Below are 20715 nucleotides of genomic sequence, written 5' to 3' on the forward strand. Positions count from 1 at the left end.
AGTGTTATTAGTATTTAAGCTCTCTAGGTTGAATTATTTACCGTTGGGTATTCAAATTATAAATATCTTTCGTTTTCTTTTAGCTGACAATTTAGGCGGCAAAAGGAAACACAACGGCGGTTATGGCAGCGAAGGAGCGTCAGATTTAAAGGGCTTAAAACTCATGCCATGTTTTCTGGGTTGATTATGCAAAAAGCTGGTGTTTTGTTTCTTGATTAAGAAAGATGAAGTGGAAAGAGGATAGAGAGACAAAGAAACAGAACATTATTCGTGACTAATTATGATACGTTACATAAGAACCTCCCCCTTGGCCCTGCTAGTGCTTATAATTATTGGTTTTTTCTTCCTTTTGCACTTTTTGCAGGCCAGGCGGCGATGAACCTGGAGTTCCAGCTAAAGATTATATTATATGGAACTTCATGAAAAAGCTCATCCACTACCGCTATCCATTTTGTACAGCTCATTTTTTTTAAATTTTAAAGAGTCAAATCTGTTTCGGGTGATTAGTCGATGAAAACAAGGATTCACCTCTCGATGCTAACTATCGCACACCAAACAAGCAAGAAACATAGCGAGTTTATGGATAGTATTTACGTCGAAATCCGATCAAAGTTTCACATTAGCTATATAATGTTGCCTCCTAACACTATCCAATGTGAATTCTAAAATGAATATAATTTTTTGTTTGAAAAAAATAAGGAGAGGGAGAGGGAGAGGGAGGGGTGAGGTGGCAGTAGATGTCCAGAAAAACAAGAACAGCTCAGCCGACCAGATCGGAGTGTACGCCAAGTCAAAGCTGTGCAGGCAACAGTCTCGATGATGTCATCAGCGATCAGAGTGTCCCATTTGCCCGTATGTGGCTCGTGATTTAAATTCAACCTATATTCTCTTACCATTTTTCCTTTATTTGCTTCTCCTTTTTCCAAAATCTTTTATTTTTAATATACTTCAATTTCACGAACAAATAAATAAATAAATAAATAAAGAGGGGTTATCAAATGCCTGATTATATAGAATATTATATATATATATATATATATATATATATTTATTTATTTATTTATTTATTTATAAATATATTAACTTTTTTATGTTTTTTTAATAAAGATTATATTGTTTTTGAAAAATAATAATAAAGGAGTAAAAATTGAGAGTACCCGCCGCCCGTGGACACCACGAGACACACCATTGGTTTAGGAGAATGGCGGGTAGGTCCCACCTTGTTTCCTTCCCTTATCATGGCCTCCACATGCCTTTGCCTATCCCCACTACGGCTTCCCAAATCAAATCGTTTATCACGCGCCAAAATCGCGACTGATCAAAACTACTACCTAATTCTTTTTCATTAACCATTAAACGACAATTAAGCTTAATTACACAATATCCTTTTAATATACCAATAAATAGTTATTTTGTTGATAAAATAAAATAAAAATTTGATATTAATGATATTATTTTTTTAGATTAAGTAAATAATAACAATGATTTAACAAATTTATTTCAATTTCAATGGTAAAAATAAATTAAAATATAGGAGTGGTTTATATTATTTAAGGTAATAAAAATATAATTTAATTGGTGGTTGGAGTTAAATTGTTGTGTTAGCGTGAGTAAGATAGAGAGTTTAAGGGTTAATAATAATGTGATGGAAGAGATGAATGTAAGAAACATAGGGAGGAAGGCTGCAGTGGTGTTGTTGTAGCTCTGGTCAGGATCCGCCCTTTGCGCTTTTTTTTTTTGCTTTCACTCAAATCTCCTCTGTTTCTTTAACGGCTCATCGCCGGCGCCGGAATCCTGGATTTGTCTCACAACCGGTCTCATATACGAGACAAAACAAAACAATCTCTCCCCACCCTTGTTTTATCTTCTCCTCCTCCTCCATTTGTCTACTTCCACTCTGTTCTTATGGCTACAGTTTTTTACTTTCCCCCCCATCTCCCATTTTTCCTAATTTCCCTTCTTTTTCTTCTTCATTCTGTTCAATCTGAGCCCTCCGCCGACAAGGAAGCTCTTCTTGATTTCTTCAATAAAGTCCCCCATGGCCCTCGTCTTCAATGGAATGCTTCCGCCTCTGCCTGTACTTGGGTTGGAGTTGTCTGTGATGCCACTCAGTCCTTTGTTTTTGCTCTCCGGTTACCTGCGGTTGGGCTTCTTGGTCCGATTCCGGCTGGTACTCTCGGTCGGTTGAATCGCCTTCGAGTTCTTAGTCTCCGGTCGAATGGGATCTCTGGGGGTTTGCCGGCGGATTTTTCTAATTTGACATTTCTTCGAAGTCTTTTTCTCCAAGACAACCAGCTTTCCGGCGATTTTCCAGTGAGTGTGACTCAGTTGACTCGGTTGACTCGCCTCGACCTCTCGTCGAACAATTTCTCTGGTTCGATTCCGTTTTCGGTGAATAATCTGACTCAGTTGACTGGGCTTTTCTTGGAGAATAATGGGTTTTCGGGTTCTCTGCCGAGTATTCCGGCGATTAGTCTAACGCACTTCAATGTATCGAATAATAAGCTCAATGGATCCATTCCCGAAACGCTAGCGAAATTTTCTGCTTCATCTTTTGCTGGGAATTTAGCTCTCTGCGGTGGTCCATTGCCGTCGTGCAACCCGTTTTTTCCATCCCCTGCTCCGTCACCGACGTCCGCCTTGAAACCCCCACAATTTCCCGTCGAGAAGAAATCGAGAAAGCTCTCAATCGCCGCCATTGTCGGAATTGTCGTTGGCGCTGCTTTTTTCGCGTTTCTATTGCTGTTTCTTCTCCTATTTTGCCTTCGAAAGCGCGAGCGGAGGCAACCGGCGAAGCCACCGACTACGGTGGTTGCTACTCGATCTGTGCAGGCGGAGGCCGGGACATCGTCTTCGAAAGACGACATCACCGGCGGATCAGTGGAGACAGAGAAAAACAAATTAGTGTTCTTCGAGGGTGGGATTTACAGCTTCGACTTGGAGGACTTGTTGAGAGCTTCGGCGGAGGTTTTAGGAAAAGGAAGTGTCGGAACGTCGTACAAGGCGGTGCTGGAAGAAGGGACCACCGTCGTGGTGAAGAGATTGAAAGATGTGGTGGTAACGAAGAAGGAGTTCGAGACGCAAATGGAGGCTGTGGGAATCATTAACCATGAAAATGTGGTTCCTCTCAGAGCTTTCTACTTCTCCAGAGATGAGAAATTGCTTGTTTCCGATTACATGGCCGCCGGCAGCCTTTCCTCTTCCCTTCACGGTATAATCTCTTATAACTCTCAAAAAGTATATCCCATTTCCAAGTTATTTCTCAATACATCAATGGCCCCACAAATTAGAATTCATTTCCAAGTTATTTCTCTTACCTGCGTGAATTTGCAGAGTTCATTATTCGCAAGTACCTTGTTCATCATTTTCAAGGAAAAGGGTTTTTTTTTTTTTTTTTTTTTTATCAATTTCATTGGCAAAAAGTAAAAGCAATGAATGATGATCGTGAGAAACAGAGCCATTTTCAATGGGTTTTTCTTAATTTCTAATTTACTTTCGATTCTTTTAAGAAAAGCCTTCTTTTCTGAGTTCTGTCTCGTGGTGGTGAACTGAACTTCCGGTGATTCACAGGAAGCAGAGGATCCGGCCGTACGCCGCTTGACTGGGACAACCGGATGAAAATCGCATTAAGCGTGGCAAGAGGATTGGCTCACCTCCACGTGTCAGGAAAACTCATCCACGGCAACATTAAATCGTCGAACATTCTCCTCCGTCCCAACCACGATGCCGCCGTTTCAGACTTCGGCCTTAACCCTCTCTTTGGCACCTTAACGCCACCCAACCGGATTGCTGGTTACCGCGCGCAGGAGGTTGTCGAAACCCGTAAGGTCACGTTCAAGTCCGACGTGTACAGTTTTGGCGTTTTGCTGTTGGAACTTCTCACCGGGAAATCGCCAAATCAATCGTCGTTGGGCGAAGAAGGGATTGATCTTCCGCGGTGGGTCCAGTCGGTGGTTCGAGAGGAATGGACGGCGGAGGTTTTTGATGTGGAGTTGATGAGACACCACAATATCGAAGAAGAGATGGTTCAGCTTTTACAAATTGCCATGTCCTGCGTCGCCACCATGCCGGACCAGCGCCCGTCGATGCAGGAAGTGGTTCGTATGATTGAGGATCTAAACCGGGTTGAGACCGACGGTAGCTTACGCCAGTCATCCGATGATCCATCTAAAGGGTCGGAGGGCCACACGCCGCTGTCGGAGTCCAGAACCACCCCTCCCGGAGCCGGTGTACCACCGTAGAAATTACCTTACGTTCTTTTTCTTAAAGCCGTAAATCAGTGCATGGTTCGTAAATAAGCGGTTAAAGTGCGCGGGGCAAAATGGGCCGTCGGCGGAGGTGGCAAGGCAATGCTCTGTTCTGGGTAGTTTTGGAATTTCCTGTCAGTTAATTTGAATATTTATTGGGTGATTGAATTGACAATATATGATTAATTCTCACATTTTTCTAGTCTTTTATTATTTATTATTTATTATTAAAAAAATGTATTTCGTACTGTATTGACAGAAAATCATAGATTTTGTGAAAATTTTCTTTGTCTTATAATTGTTGTCGTAGCTTATATTCCTGTTTAATTGCGTGTGAAGCCCTTGGATATTTTTTTAATTGCACCTTTAATTATTAAAAGCCCATAACCAACAACTATTTATCATCACCACTACCCAAAATTATAGTTTTTTTCACACTTTTCTCCTAAATTTATGATTAATAGTATTTATCTCGAGGATATCCAATCAGAAGGCGACATGTGTGGATGAGTTGGCAAGTTGTCGTATGCGTGGAGCTGTCGTGGCGTAACCAACGAGGCATGTGCCTTTATTCAGTTAAGAATTGAGAGATAGGCACCCAAAGTGTGAAGCTTTGGAGAGAATTATGGTCAGACGCCAATTTGACTTTTTTCACTTAATTAAAATTAAAATTTAAAATAACTTTTCTACTTACTCTATGGCATGGTATTGTGGGGGATATAATCTCAGATCTTGTTTCAAGTAATCTTGATGATGTCAGAAGGCTGCTTCAATCCCAGCCGTTCGATTAATATAACCCATTACTTTTCATTTTTATTTAATTATTTCCCTTCTATCATCAAGATTTGGTCCATACGCTATACCCATTAACAATAATTTCAACAAATCGAGTCACCCAAAATTAAAAATAGAAAATTAGAGGGGAAAAAGTTCACAAAATGAATGAAAGGTGAGAATATTGGAAACTAATGAAACAAGGTAAAGAACAACCAACAACAACTAGTTGGTGGGAATTTGATTCATTCAATTGTAACAACCGACTTTTCCTCCCACGATTTTTCCTCAAAATTTTACAACGCATTTAATAGGGAGAGGTTTACACACCCTTGTAATGAATGTTAAGGAATGTTTTGTCTTTTCTCGAACCGATGTACAATCCACCCCTTTGCTGGCACATCGTTCTGTGACTGGCTTTGATATCCTTATAACAGTCAAATACCACTTTGGTTCGTTACGTATTGTTGTCAACTTCACAATTTTAAAACGCATCTTAAAATCTTGAGAGGAAGTCATTGAACGGAAAGTCCAAAGAGGACAATATCTGCTAGAAGTAGATTTGAGCTATTACAAATAGTATCAGAGCCAGTTATAAGACGTTGTGCAATCGAAGACATTGGGACCCTAAGGGAGTGGATTGTGAAATCTTACCTCGGTTGGAGGGGGAACAAGGGGAACAAAGTATTCATAATAAGAGTGAGAAAATCTCTCTCTAGTAGACACGTTTTAAAAACGAAAGGAGAAAGTAGTTTTGTGGACAGTTGCTTTTTTAACTTTATGCAATGAAATCAATGGCAATGTGGATGCAGCAAGGACGAAAGAATACAGCAGAGTTATTACTATCTCTATGGAAGCAAGAGGTTAAGTAGATAAAGAAGAGAGAGAAGAGGAAAGACATACCGAGGGAAGCAAGGAATGTCTTTCTCTAAAGCAGCACGGTCTTCCAGTCTCTGCAGTGGTCAAACAAAAGGCGTGGATATTGGATCATAATAACAACTCCTTGATTGCCCACAGCACAAAATGTAAAAAAAAAACAATAAGGCATTTCTTCATCATCATTTCACTTTGCTTGGATTGTACGAATCAATCACCAAAACAAGAGAAAAGGGTAAGTTTATGTTTGGTCTTTACTCATTACAGCATAGGATGCTTCATTACAAGACTGTCAAGAATGTATGTATTTAATGGTATCAATCCAAAACAGGTAAACAAACACAGATTCCAGGACCACATCTTCAGATTCATGTAATAAATTACAAGTAACAAAAACAAATATATTACAACAAAGCTAAGAAGCATCTCTGTGTTCATGCTCATCATAAAGATTTCTAAATTTCCATGTACACAAAAGGAGGGAGACAGAAGGAAAAAGAAAAGGGCATTTGGAATGGTTGAAAAGGGAACAAGAAAATGAGAAGTAAATAACAGATGTTCACAAGCACTAACCTGACAGAAGCAACAATATTGATGTTTTGTACTGATATCATTTTCATGGTACCAGTTCCTGTTCATTGTCCTGTGATGTAACAATGAACTGCTATTCCATGTGGCAGAGATACTCTTGTTATGCGAGCTAATACTCAAACTGTTGGGTTTAATACCACCTTCTTCCATTCTGAGCGAGTCAAGTAATTGAATTAGGACATCAACCAAGAGACTGCATCTCCAAGAACATGGATTTACCCTGATAGAACAATTTTAATGTTTCACCACTCTGTCCCTGCTCTGCATGGGCAGCCAACAGAGTATTCCACGTTATAAGATCTCTCTTTATAGTTGAGTTCAACACTCCATCTTACACATTCCGACATTCACATTTGGCACAAATATCTATTTGTTATGAAACACATGATATCTATTTGTTATGAACCACTTGCCTCCCTGATAGTATGATATTATCCACTTTGAGCCTAAGCTCCTTTAATTTTGATTTCCCTTAAAGGCCTCGTACCAATGGAGATGTTGTTTTTTACTTATAAACCTCATCTTAATCAGTCAATATGACTACTCATCTCAATAATCCAACACGATTATGCTACTTGCAACAGCAAGATCAGATTCAAGGTTGTTTCTAACACAAAATGAATGCCCTTGTTTACCCTCATTGATCACACTTATATTAGCTGAAGCTGAAAGAAAACTTGAAGTCACCTTGAGTAGGTTCAACAACTTGATAAAACATCTTGATCGCTTCCGCATTAAGTCCATTCCGAGTAACATTAACAATCATCGAATTCCAAGCTACTATATCCCTCTCGGGAATTTTATCAAACACCTTTGCATCTCCGCATCACATACATTTACCAGCAACATCGATACGACCGCCTCGACCCATCTTGATTGCACAGCCATGTGCTGCTTTTCCTAATCGAATCCACTGCAGAGCACCAGAAACCTTCAAGGAAATTGGAATAACAAAATTGTCCACAACAAGCCCAATTTCTTGCATCTCACAAAAACACACCCAAGCTTCTTCATCAAAGCCGATTCTAATTTCTAATCTCAATTTGGTCTGATCGTCGAATTCTGAGTAGAAGACCACCAATTTGGTCTCGACGTAGTCATTCTTTGCAATGAACTCTCTCGTAAACGCAGCGCTGAAAGAGTTTTCCGTGTACATCAGGTCTAATTGAGAGAGTTCATAATTCCATATCAGCAACTCCATAGCTTCTCGTAGTTCGCCATCTTTGCAGAGAGAAGATATCCGGTTCAAATCAGATTTACAAGAGATTTGAACGTTTCCAGCAGTTCCATCCATTTGAACTTCGCGAAATGGGTCGGCGAGTTCTGGTTTTTTTCTGGTACCGTAGAGAAAAGCGAGCGAATTCGTGGGAGCGGCAAAAGAAAGAGCAGCCATGCACGGAGGAGAAGAAACGGAAGACGAAGCAACAGCAGAAATCAAATTAATGCCTAACGTGTCGCTTTTTTAGTGGGCAACCGCTTTTCCGAACCAAAAATATTAACAGATTGGGAGACAGCGTCAGCTCAAACCTCCCCGTCTAAATTATTTTAATTACAAAAAATAAGAATGCTATAACGAATTAAACAAATTAAAACTAATTGAAGTATTAAATGTCTAGATGAGGAGGAGTCTCACCTAACGGGTTTATTATGGGTTTACACTTAAGAAATACATCTACATTGGTATGAGGTTTTTCGGGAAAATCAAAAAACAAAAGCAAAGTCACGAGAGATCATGCTCAAAGTTGTAAGCTTCGAAAATGTAGTCAAGAGTGACTAAAGTGTTGAACAAATGATGTACTTTGTTCGAGGGCTCACAATGAGAAGTCGAGTCTCGATTAAGAGGAGGCTGTTCGAGGGATCCATAGGCCTCAAGGGAGGCTTTATGGTGTACTTTGTTCGAGGGAAGGATTGTTGGAAGACGAGTCCCACATCGCTAATTTAAGAGTTGATCATGAGTTTATAACTAAGGAATATATCTCCATTGATACGAGGTCTTTTGAGAAAATTATGAGCTTAAATTGGACAATATCATACCATAGTAAAGATTCATTCATGATTCTAACAAGATTATATAAATTCAAAACACTAGACAACTTGCCTTGAATAGTTTGAATAAGATACTATGCTCATCCTCACTCTCGGAGTGGTTCAAATCTCAGCTCACATTCAACCAAACAAACTAAAAATAATCTCAGCTCACATTCAATGTTGTATAATCACTCTCGAAAGTGATTATACAACATTGAAGCTTCACAGATAAAATTTTCCCACTTTCATGGAATGGGAACTCAGGAAGAACACACACAGGAAGAACAGGAAGAACACACACAGGAAGAACAGGAAGGCAAAAGGCAAACATGTGTTGTATCATCTTTTCTGAAAGTTAAAGTGCTTGGTTGCGTAAACGAACACCAAGACCATGAGCAAAGTGAAGACCAAAAGAGCAACTGAAACCACCCACAGAAAGTCATATTTATACCCATAATATTGCTCAATAAACTCAGCCACCGTCTCTCCTGTGTCGAGCTTAGTTTGTATATCTGCAAATTGGGAAGTTACCGTTCCATACAAACTCCAAGAAACTGGGCAAATCCAAGCATACCATCTCCACCACACAGAAATTCTCTGCACTCAACCAGCAAGGTCTCTCAGTTCAATCTTAGGGGGAATCATGAATAAGAAAACGGTGATAACGTAATGAGCAATTACCGTTCGAGGGATAACGAAACCGGTGAAAAGGTTCCAGACTGAGTAGGAGAACCCAGTAAGCATAGAAGCAGTTGCTTGATTAGGACTCACGGCTACCACCACCATACCATAGTATATGAAGTATAGAATTGTAATGAACATGAAGAAGTAGTTGAAGAGAAACTTGCTGGCTGTCCATTCATATCCCATCATTGCATACACTATAACCGCATATAAAGCTACCTGAACCAGCGTGTATGGGAATTCAATTGCAACCTGACATAACAATATACAAGGCAAGACATGTCACATTAGTACAGATCTCCAACCAAATTCATACAAACTTCACGACCAAAAACCTTATTTATGCTGATATTTGTCAATCAATGGACTCTGCTTCCATAAATATCAAAATTGAAGTCCAAGGAAATACCTGAGCAAATGCATGAGGCAAAGCAGAATACATTCCAGCAGCCCGCTCCCTGTAGTAAACGGTTCGCTCAGTTATGAGCACAGGTTGCACTGTAAGTGAGCCTTGGGTCCCCATGAAGTTAATTGCAATGTACATAGCACCTATGCTATTGAAAATTTCTTGCTTCGTGCTCCTGAGTTATGAAGAACATATATTTATATTCAGAAATCTAAGCACTGAATGTAGAATGGTTTTGTGTATGTACCTCTTACTGCCGAGCCTCAAGAAAACAGCTCCAAACAAAAGGCCCAGTGAAGCACTAAACAGCATCCTTACGGCACTGTATGAGGTGTTCCTGAAAAATGATTTGTGCTGCTTCCATAGGCAGGCTTTGAACTGAGTCAGGTAGGAACGTGGGTACTTGGAGGGAAAATGAAGAGCTTGAGCATCTGGAGAAGGTGCACTCAACTCTCTAATCAGAGCTTCATTTTGTCTGTATTAATATTAGCTAAAGATTATCATCTACAGCAGTTAAAGATGCAATAGTTCTTCGGTTGAATAAATTAGTCGACTGACCGAAAAAGATCGGATTTCTTGTATACATCGGCGAATTTGATGCCTAGAGCCTCTTCTTTTGCTGCTGTTGTCATATCCAAAACCCATGTTGCTGGATTATATCCATCCCTTATGCTATCAACTCCAGGGATGTCCTTTAACACCACAGAGAAACAGAGAAAAACACTCCAAATTATATATTACATGAGGAGAATAAAGTTATGATTATGGTTTGTGCCTACCTCAAAATACTTGATTAAATGGCAAGACCGTTGCCCCAAAGGACCCACATATATTTCTTCACCTCCTCTTGTCAATAAAAAGAGCTGTCCATAGAAATTGGAGATATATTAAATTTCATTTGAGCATTGAACAATTAAGTTTGTTTTATTGTGGCAATTTAGTCTTGGTGGTACCTCGTCAAATGACTCAAATATATCAATACTTGGCTGGTGAATTGTGCATACTACTGTTCTTCCTGTATCAACTGTATTTCTCACAGCTCTCATTACAATGGCTGCTGCTCGAGCGTCTAGACCCGAGGTTGGCTCATCCAGGAATATAATTGAAGGGTTAGCAACAAGCTCAACAGCAATGGTTAACCTTTTGCGCTGCTCGATGGACAATCCATTCACATGTGGAAATCCAACCAATGAATCCCTTAATGGTGTTAATTCAATCAGCTCTATGATTTCTTCGACAAAAAGCTGCACGAGTTTTGGAAAATAAGGTCGTTCAGAGAAAGGTGTTACTACCTACTACCATTCAGAATCAGATTGTTACCACAAACCTCTAAAGTCTTTGAATCAACTTCTGAAGGCAACCTAAGCCATGCTGAAAATAAGAGGGACTCGTACACGGTAAGATAGGGTGAATGAATGTCATTTTGTTCACAGTATCCGGAAATTTGAGCAAAAGTTTCCTGTTTTTTAGGAAAGCCTGATATTCTGATGCTTCCTTCAATGCAACCACTGTTTTTTCTTCCAGCCAAAACGTCCAAGAGTGTTGTTTTTCCTGCACCACTAATACCCATTAGAGCTGTTAGAACTCCAGGCCTGAACGCTCCACTGACTCCCTTCAGAATATCCAACCGACCCCCAGATGCACCTTGAGCTTTCATTTCCTGAAAATTCCATGATTATGAATCTTCATGGCATGATGTAAATAATAAACGAAAGAACACGGTAATTTACATCACGATAATTACCTTCGGTACATCTACTGAATATTTTACGTTCTCAAATGTTAAGTAGAGAGGCGTGAATGGAAGAAGCATCCTTTGACTGTTTTGTCTGTCGACCCTGGAATCTGTGCATGGTCTCTAGTGAGCACATTAGAAAATTTCAGCCAGGAGAACTTAAGTAGCCAAATGTAACTTACTTTTAGGTGAGTTTTCAGTTTTACTCCTGATTAAACTTGTGTTGGTTTCCTCTGTTAGGGTTTTCTTCTTCTCAGTTTTTTGGTGAGGGTAAACTGTTTGCGATTTCCCATATTCTGCAAAGATCAAGTAGAAACAGTTCAGCACTGAATCAATGATATATGCAGAATGAAAATTGTTTGGATGAAGGGAAAGTTTTACCATTAAGAGATGCTAGAAACAATGCAGAAGCTCCATTGAAAAAGACTATGAATCCAAACAATGCAGCAACAGAAATCCAATACCAGTATGGCTTAACAAACAGCCCACGTGATTTCAGAACCAAAATCCCCAGAGACTCTGTTGATCCTTCAGGAACCTAAATTTGATCTCCACATTAGAATCCTCAACATTAAAGCAGATGGTGCTACAAAGATCTCTTCCTGTTTTGACATGACACTTACACGAGCCCAACTTTTGCTAAGAAACTCATTCGTCGAAAGTGCAGTTTGTGAATACATCAGTGGCGAGGTCCAGTAACCCCAAGACAACCACTTCTGCATATTATCTAAGTAAGAGGGTTCAAGCATTGGTTATTTTGACTACAGGCAATAGCAAGTAATCTGGTCATGTCACTTTCTAGATCGAATCATACCATGTGATAAAATGAATCCGCCAAATATCAGAAGCCATAATACACCGAGGCATCCTCCTGTATTTGCAACAACGGTATCCCTGGTCACTGCTCCAAGGCATCTGAAAAGTGCATATGACATTTGTCCACTCAACGTGTAAACAAGAAATTGTTTAATCACCCTGGAAAGAGAGAATCAAGAAAGAGTAAGTTTAAGGCTCCAAGGCAATAAAGCTGAGAAATACAGGAATCTAGGATTTGGTCATGACCTTGTGAAGCTAGGATCAAATCCTATAATAAAATATGTTATGGCGACCCAGAAAGCTACTTCAATAAAAGACGTAGGAATTCCAAAGATGGATGCTGGCAATGAGAATGCCCATGATGGGTAGAAGTGGAGGTCTCTTTGCTTGTAAAATACAGGGAGTTTTTCAATTGTCATTGGAAGTTCATAAAATCCAGTGAATATTATTGAGTTGAGTCCAAAATAGAGGGCTCCCAAGAAGACAACTCCATCATCAATACTATCATGGTGCTTTCTGGCTTGAGCAAACACCGTTGCTACAACCAAAGCAGAAATTTCAAGCTGACAAAAAGGATTTCATGTCACAGTTTGAAATTTTAGATGTAGGTTGCCAAAAAGTAAACTAATATTCAAAACTAACTTGAATCGACTTGAAAATATGCAGAGATGCACTCCGCTTCATTAGTGTAAATTCCCTAGACAGGCACGCCTTCATTAATTCTTTCTTAGTAGCTCCATATTTAGTTCTTACTAAAGCTGCAGGGTGGCTGTCGGACTTTTGAAATGGGATAGCAAGCTCATGCTGAATTGCCCTGCCTATTCGAAATGACTTGAAACCCTCCACAAACTCGTCGGCAAATATATAATGATATTGATCATCATGACCACTCCAGTATTGTCCCTGATCCTTTCTTGATGTAACCTAAATACAACATCAGATTTCAGATTCTTGCATCATAAAATGTCGATAAGCTCTGTTATTTATGTTAGTGAATATACAAAATAGGTGATTCTGTTTTTATTTTCATAAGTAAAGTAGAAGAAATGTAGTATATATATAGATTATGGAAGCCATGGGAGAAACTGGCAGACTTACTTCCTGCAAGTAATCAGCTACACCCTTCCTTTCAGGACATCTGAACCCCATGGATTCAAAAAACTCCAGAACATGTTCCCGAGGGCCTTGGTACACAATACGACCTTCCGACAGAAGAATGATATCATCAAATAGCTCAAAAGTTTCGGGTGGAGGTTGAAGAAGAGAGATCACTGCACTCTTATTGAAAATGTGAATGGATTGACGAATTGAGTTCACGATTTGGAACGTCGTTGAACTGTCAAGACCAGTAGATATGTTGTCCATGAAAAGCGCATTGACGGGACAAACCAGCATCTCTCCTTCGGAACACATGATTTTAAAAAATTCAGTTATTTATTCAGCTGAGATTCTACTCTAGTTCAAAGCACTAGATCCTTTATCTCTACCTGTAGTCACTCTCTTCTTTTGTCCTCCTGAAATACCCCTTATCATCTCATTTCCTATAATGGTATCAGCACAAACATCCAAACCCAATATCTGAGACACAAAAGGTTAGAAATTAAGGCAACCTTTTATTTTGTTACATCCAATAGTATGTGTTAAATATGGGGTTTCACGACATACCTTGAGTATATACTCCGTAATGATATCTTCCTTCTGTCCCTTCAATACTGATGCCTGCATAAGCAATATCGTAACGTGCCCGAATAGTATTCAATTTTATTTGGATGTTATATCATTCATTCATTTTACCTTCATCAATGCATCAATATAAGGATCTGGCTTGATATTCATCTCTTTTTCCTTCCTCAGAAGCTCAATAAGCATGTCTAAATTATTGATGAAATCAGTTTCAGAATCTAATACTAAAATTTGTGAAGAATGATATATATTGAGAATCTTAAAAGGGGCTTCAAACCATAGCTAGTGCCAATTCCTTGACATCTTGCCGAGAACATTAAGGTTTCCCTTACTGTCATCAAAGGAAGATGGATATCATACTGACTGATATAAGCAGCGGTTCTCTGAGGAACAAATTCCTTCATTTCATGGCCATTATAAGTTACTCTCCCAGAAAACTATCATAAAACAAGAATCTACTATAAGTTGCATGAGATGAATACGTCAATTCATTTATAAAATTCATGAAAGTAAGACATAAACCTGTAGCTGTGAATCAAGTTTTCCAGACAAGGCTTTTAGCAAAGTTGTCTTGCCAGAACCTGGTGGTCCGAGGAGTAAGGTCATTCTGCAGAGAATTTGAAATGCCAATGTTTTTGCTATGAACTTACAACATCTGGACAATGAGTTAATCCAAGAACGAACAGAAATTACCACACCTTCCTGGTTTGATAATTCCACTCGCATCACAAAGGATCGAGAATTTCTGCTTTCGGTTTGAACATAAATGAAGGCATTTTGCTACACTCTGACGATTTAAAAAGAAAGATATAAATAGTAAGATCTTGAACTTTCATATCAATATTCTATCGATATCAGTATTCAGCATTTACCTCTGCAATGTTTAGAAAATAGTTAAAGAGTGAAGGCGAAGCTCTTTCCCCCAAGTATGCTTCACCGCTGATGTTAAGATTCTGGAATCGCACTTCAATAGTAGGTAAACAAAGGGAAACCCTGACCAAATCGTAAAATCCAATAATGAAGATTATATATATACTAAACCGAATCAATTTGAAGAGTAACAAAATAACTCAGAATCGAAGAAGGATTAGCGATTTTGAACCTGTCGATTCGGTTCTTGAGTTTCAGCAGATATTCCTCATTATCTTCAGGATTTCTCACCACCCTGTTTAACAGCTCCTTCGTCTCCTGAACATCAAGCTTCTGAAGATCGATTTCCTTCAACTCCCCTAAAATGCACAAAAAAAAAAAAAATCGTCTGAAATTTAAGAGAGAAACAGGGGCGGGAATGAAGATTCAAAGAGAGTGCATTATTTGTTAGTTCTTGACCTGTAACGCCATGCAGAAGAGCTAGTCGAGCCCTTTGATAGGTAGGAAGCCTCTGAAGAGAATCCCACCCAAGAGAAGCTTCTTGGGAATCGTCTTTCCGGAAGCTGTCTCCACACGAGCTCTCCTTCCCCATGGCGCCGTCTTCTCTGCAAAAACACTAGCCGATTAGCGGCATATATATACATTTAGTGTGAACAATGAACATGATTGGAGTCCTTGTAAGGAAAGAAATTCAAAAAGACCCGATAAAATCGAAAGATGTTTTTTTCAATTTTAAATAAATTATTATTTTTAAAGAAAAAAATCATTAAATAAACTGTCCCAAACTACCCTTCCTCCTGTACCTCTAACAATAAAAAGTACTAACCAATTTTTGGTAAATTTACTTAATAATTATTTACTTAATCATTTCTAAATAAAGCTCATTAACCTATTATAATTTCATTAAAATAAGTAAATAAAAAAAGACATGAAATGAAGATGATAATTATAAATAAAAATAATAATTAGTAATAATGTTGGCCAAACACCTTTCAATAAATGCATGTAAGCTGGGATGGTTGAGAATGAGCCATGCAAAAGAAGACAAATGATGTGTCTTTATTTGCATGGGACATGCATGCATCCACATTTACATGCGTGCGGTTTGAGATCACGCCATTGTTTTAGGGATCATCATACACATTTACTCGTCCGTTATTTGCCCATTTCTTTTCAAATATTATGTTTCTATCTATTTTTTAAAATACCTTCCCAGGTCTATAATGCTGACACGTGTCGCCTATGCACATTTTCTTTTCTCTCTCTTTTCAGTACACGTGTCGCGATGTAAGTTATTTCCTTTTATTTTCTTTTTTTTTTCAACGTCGCCCACCAATAAAATTAAAATAAAATAAATAAATAAACAAAAACAAACTCATGTCCTTTTTAATCTGGAGGGTAGAGATTTCCTGCCATTTAAACTGCCAATGGTGAAAGAAAGTGAGGAGAAATTTTCTCCAATTTAGATTATATTTTTGTCTCCATCTTAATCCAATTTTCCCACCTAACCACCTTCAAAAAGTAGAATTTTTATGTTTTATTTTCAACTCTCATATATTTTTATATTAATAGTTTAGTTTGAAAAATAAAAGGTATACATTAATAAAGAAAAAAAATTCTTTGAAATGAATAGTTTTTAAAAGATTAACAGACAAAAAAAAAATAAATAAACTCATAATAAATGAAGAATTTCTGTTTATAATTATTTTCATTTATTACTATTTTTATATCTTTGTAATTTATTTGATTATAAAGAGAGAACTTTCGCAAGATGGGGTAGATTAAGTAAACATTTCTCAATGAAAAATTAAATAGATGGTAAGAACGGAGACGGGAAAGGTTTCACTGTCCTCACCTCACTCCGTGGATATCTCTGCTCTAACTCACCCCACCCCGTGGCACAGTAGCTTGAATATTGCCGGAGATGGGTGGTTGCGGTGGGAGGAGATGGATGTGTGGGAAGATGGGGGCAGTCAACAGTGCAGAGAGGAGAGAGAGATTGAAATTTGAAAAAAATTGAACTTGGACTTGGAAGCGTGGGGCCGGCCCAAGCTTTAGTCCAGGTTTAGGCAACTGAATGGGCCCTCCCTTCCAAATATATTTAACAAAATGGTAGATATTTTATTATAAGTCAAATATGTAGAGTAAATTAATTGTTAAATAATAAATTTAGTTGTTCGTATATATTTGATTTTTGAATTATAATAAATCTTTAAACTTTGTAATGTATATTATTTGATATTATGTTTAATAATTTTTAGATTTAAAATTAAATAGTTTCATGTTAAAATAAAAAATAATAATTAAAAAAAAGAATAAAAAGAAAACACGTGTGGTGTAGCATAAAAAAGGGAATATAGATTCTATGTCGAAGAGTATTGTTCAAAATTCCAGACTTCACTAACACTCAACATGTGACTTTTCTTTTCTTTTTCTTTTTTCTTTTTTCTTTATTTTTCTTTATTTTATTTTATTTTATTTTATTTATCTTTTTGGCAAGAGGCCGACCACAATTTCTATTCTCTGATTCTCCACTCTTTAACACCTTCTTCTTCAAGCCTTTTATTTTCTCTTCTTTTTTTTTCTTTTCTTTCTCACCCTATAACTAATATAAACAAAATTAAAATATTTTAAATTATTTCCTTAGATATTAATAAATTTCGTATATTTACTGTTTGACTAAATATTCCAAGTTTAAAATAAAGTAAAAAATAAAAAGTATAATCAATTGTTGACTAAATAAGCATCTAGATAATTGAAAAGCATGGTAGATAGGAAACCACGCGTGAAAAAATAATTAAAATTCTAATTTAGATGCCAATTAAAAGTGTGAAATATTCTCTATCTTTAAGTTAAGTGCATTAAGGAATTTGGTACAACCATTCATGTATACATGTACATATTCTCTGATTATACTTTTGGATAACTCTTTTATTTAATTTTTAATATTTTACTATTTTTACTATTTTAAAACACACGTGTCATGCACGTGATATTGAAAAATAATTTTTTAATTTACTAAGATATTTGATGTATTCGAAAATTGGTTAGTCGTTATCCCGTTATGATGGGGGTACCCAACGGAATATTGAAAAATATAAAGATATAATTTGGAGGGAAATAGTGAAAATTTAGGGAATATTCCTGCATGTGGGCGCCAGACAAAAAGGATATTCAAAAGAATAATTTCAAACCGAATATATAGTGACACGTGTCACGAGGAGAATATTTTATCTTTTTTTCTTTCTTTCTTTTTTTCCCTCCTTTTCCTTTTTCGAATAATAATAATAATAAAAAAAGTCAGAGCTTGAAGCACAAGCCTCGTCATTTTTTTAAAACTGAGAAAATAATAACTCCTTTAAATATTTAATATTTTATATACATAATATAAATTAAAGATCTCATCAAATTATTCTAGAATCAAATTTTATATATTCTTAGATGATTAAAAAAAAAATAATATTTTTTTTAATTTATTTTAAGACTTTTATGTATTTTAATTTTACATTTACATACCATCATAAAATTTGAAATTAACCATGGCTGAAAGTGTAGAAAAAAAAAAAAACATTAATGTCTTTTATTCCGCCAACTGCCTATGACTAAGATTTTTTTTGCAATTTTATATAGTTTGAATTATAATCGATCGTAATTATGAAATAATTTAAATCTCGAACAAGTTAATCTTATTTTGAATCATAAAATTTTGTTAGCTTATGAGCATGTATTTTTTATTTAAATTATTTAAAGATTGAAAAGTAAAAAAGAAAAATGTGAAAATGTGACCTGTGGTTTGTTCCACACAAATCCAAACAGAATATGGTTGAGAACCCGAAAAAGGATAAAAGGTTGGTCTAAATTTTAGTGAGAATCTTGTTACCTTATAGTCCACTTCATTAAAGTAGGTAACTACAAGATTCCCAAACTTTAATTAATTCCAATTAAATTATTATTATTATTATTATGATATTCATGAATATTGACTAAATATCCCTCTCTCTACCGTATATGCTACTTTAAAGTTATTTGGGTTAGCGATATTTATTATTTAATTTTCTGCTTTAAATCTTTAGTTTAAAAAAAAAAAAGATGCTTTATTCCATTGGAAGTGAGGCATAAAAAGAAGGCAATATCCTTCCATTTTTTCGCATAAACCAACATTCACCCACTTTCTTAAGGGGCTCTCTACGCCAAGCGCCAAACGCCCACTTTTATCTTGTTGGTTGCTATGAGGGCAAGGCATGTTCGAGATTAGTGAAGCTGAAGCTTGATTAATTAAGGCTAATTAGTAATGGGATCCACAGAATTAGGCGCTAATTCTGATGAGTACCCCTTGTCCTATGACAGGCTTCACCACTTCCTGTCTCGCCTTGAGGAAGAGCGCCTCAAAATTGATGTCTTCAAACGGGAGCTTCCACTTTGCATGCAGCTTTTAACCAACGGTACCCAACTTAATCCCCAATTACCATCTCTTAATTTTTTTTTTTTTTTTTTATTTTTTTTTTTTACCTTTATGTTATACTTAATTTCTTTTACCACTTTAAGATTAAATTAAATATATATTTTTGTTTACCGACTTTAAAAAACGTAAGAGACTTTCCAGAATATAGAATATAGACCTTTGATAAATTCTATCTACAGAATTATGTTCAAACATTCTAATTTAATTAAATTAAATAGTATTATGTTGAATGGAGAGTAAAAGTGAATAAAAAAAATATATATTTTGAAAGTTGGAGAAGAAAAATAAATGAAAATTTAAATGACAGATTGATTTTTTTTATTTTATATAATTATTTAATTTGTTTTTGTTTTTATAATTTCAATTGGAGCTCAAGAAAATTATAGAAAGAGAAAACAAAAAATGAAATCAGTGTGCTTTTGTTTTGGTGTTTAGCCGTGGAGACGTCGAGGAGACAGCTACAAGCCTGCAAGACGACAGGATCGGAGGCGGTGGCGGTGGCGGTGGCGGCGCCAGTGTTGGAAGAATTCATGCCGCTGAAAAACTCAACGGCGGCAGAGGATGAAAAGCCGGAGACAGTGATGTCCGATAAGGCAAATTGGATGACGTCAGTTCAGCTTTGGAGTCAAGCAGGCGACGTAAGCAAACACCAATCGACGCTAAATAATAATGCATCTACTGATCACTCCAAATTGGAAGATTGTGATAATAATAATAATAATAATTCAGTCAACTGTATCCAAAGAAGAATTAATCATGGAGCTTTTGTTCCGTTCAACAAAGATCGGAGCTCCGGCGAGAAAGGGGCGGCAGCGAAAATGGAGTTATTGGAGAAAGGTGAAAAGAATAATAATAAAAATGAAAACAATATTATTGATGGTGGGGTGGTAATGGCGGTGGAGCAAAGGTCTGGAAATGGGGCGGCGGAGGTGGGATTAGCTCCGACAACGAGTTCAACTACGACACAGACTCACCGGAAGGCTAGACGGTGCTGGTCGCCGGACTTGCACCGGAGATTTGTCAATGCTCTTCAGATGCTTGGTGGTTCTCAAGGTATATCGATGTTTATTAATTAATTAATTATGATTAAAAAAATTGGATGGACTTTAGAGTTAATTGATTAATTAATTAATTTTTAATTGAAAACAGCTGCCACACCAAAGCAGATAAGGGAGTTGATGAAAGTAGACGGTTTGACGAACGATGAAGTAAAAAGCCATCTCCAGGTAAATTTTGTGGGTAAAAAAAAAAAATTCCACCGTAGATTTTCTTCTGCTTTTCCGAATTTAAATTCAGTGGTTTATTGCCATTTTTTTGATAAAAAATAATATATCTGCAGGGAAATTATTATTTAATTAATTTATATAGAAAGAAACTTAAATTATTTATAAAGACTAATTTTAAAAATTATTGAAAAATCAATGATTTAAATTTGAATATTTTAATATATAAAAGCTAAAAATACGACGCCAGACACCAAAAATGTTATTTTAACCAAAGTAAAAAATTACGCAAAAAAAAAAAAAAAAAAAAAAAAAAATTT

The 20715-nt window shown here is 36.8% G+C and overlaps 3 protein-coding genes across 4 annotated transcripts in view; 2 read left to right on the forward strand and 1 right to left on the reverse strand.

Annotated features, from left to right (window-relative positions):
• Positions 1–1562: 1562 nt before the first annotated feature.
• LOC111485137 (probable inactive receptor kinase At2g26730) lies at positions 1563–4528 on the forward strand. Its single transcript, XM_023131875.1, has 2 exons — positions 1563–3211; positions 3571–4528. The coding sequence occupies exons 1-2, from the start codon at positions 1906–1908 to the stop codon at positions 4239–4241; spliced, it is 1977 nt and encodes a 658-aa protein (XP_022987643.1). The 5' UTR covers positions 1563–1905; the 3' UTR covers positions 4242–4528.
• A 4161-nt stretch (positions 4529–8689) lies between these two features.
• LOC111485099 (ABC transporter G family member 38-like) lies at positions 8690–15328 on the reverse strand. Of its 2 annotated transcripts, XM_023131808.1 has the most exons (26): positions 15170–15328; positions 14943–15069; positions 14713–14833; positions 14539–14627; positions 14363–14447; positions 14118–14277; positions 13952–14028; positions 13823–13876; positions 13645–13735; positions 13256–13557; positions 12800–13081; positions 12404–12720; positions 12156–12316; positions 11965–12068; positions 11723–11879; positions 11524–11637; positions 11351–11451; positions 10934–11266; positions 10560–10850; positions 10386–10469; positions 10165–10298; positions 9854–10081; positions 9610–9781; positions 9198–9452; positions 8819–9113; positions 8695–8788 (listed from the first exon to the last, which is right to left on the reverse strand). In XM_023131808.1, the coding sequence occupies exons 1-25, from the start codon at positions 15300–15302 to the stop codon at positions 8856–8858; spliced, it is 4230 nt and encodes a 1409-aa protein (XP_022987576.1). In that variant the 5' UTR covers positions 15303–15328; the 3' UTR covers positions 8695–8788; positions 8819–8855. The 2 variants fall into 2 exon arrangements, with proteins under 2 accessions (XP_022987575.1, XP_022987576.1); XM_023131807.1 differs by having other exon boundaries at positions 8690–9113.
• A 3542-nt stretch (positions 15329–18870) lies between these two features.
• Positions 18871–20715, forward strand: part of LOC111485191 (myb family transcription factor EFM-like) — a 2385-nt gene continuing 540 nt past the window's right edge. Inside the window, exons 1-3 of the mRNA XM_023131958.1 lie at positions 18871–19152; positions 19608–20225; positions 20322–20398. Of these exons, the coding sequence (XP_022987726.1) occupies positions 19002–19152; positions 19608–20225; positions 20322–20398 (846 nt within the window). The 5' untranslated portion in view covers positions 18871–19001. The remainder of the gene's footprint in view (positions 19153–19607; positions 20226–20321; positions 20399–20715) is intronic.

Source organism: Cucurbita maxima, unplaced genomic scaffold (genome assembly GCF_002738345.1).
Source record: "Cucurbita maxima cultivar Rimu unplaced genomic scaffold, Cmax_1.0 Cma_Scf00010, whole genome shotgun sequence".
NCBI lineage: Eukaryota > Viridiplantae > Streptophyta > Magnoliopsida > Cucurbitales > Cucurbitaceae > Cucurbita > Cucurbita maxima.

Excerpts from the sequence above, each read along its gene's own strand:
- LOC111485099 (XM_023131807.1), bottom strand. The coding sequence starts at position 15,302 with ATGGGGAAGGAGAGCTCGTGTGGAGACAGCTTCCGGAAAGACGATTCC. Across the intron at positions 10,470-10,559 it reads TATTTGAGTCATTTGACGAG|CTCTTTTTATTGACAAGAGG; the intron begins GTACCACCAAGA and ends TTCTATGGACAG. Across the intron at positions 10,299-10,385 it reads ATTTAATCAAGTATTTTGAG|GACATCCCTGGAGTTGATAG; the intron begins GTAGGCACAAAC and ends GTGGTGTTAAAG.
- LOC111485137 (XM_023131875.1), top strand. The coding sequence starts at position 1,906 with ATGGCTACAGTTTTTTACTTTCCCCCCCATCTCCCATTTTTCCTAATT. Across the intron at positions 3,212-3,570 it reads CCTTTCCTCTTCCCTTCACG|GAAGCAGAGGATCCGGCCGT; the intron begins GTATAATCTCTT and ends GGTGATTCACAG.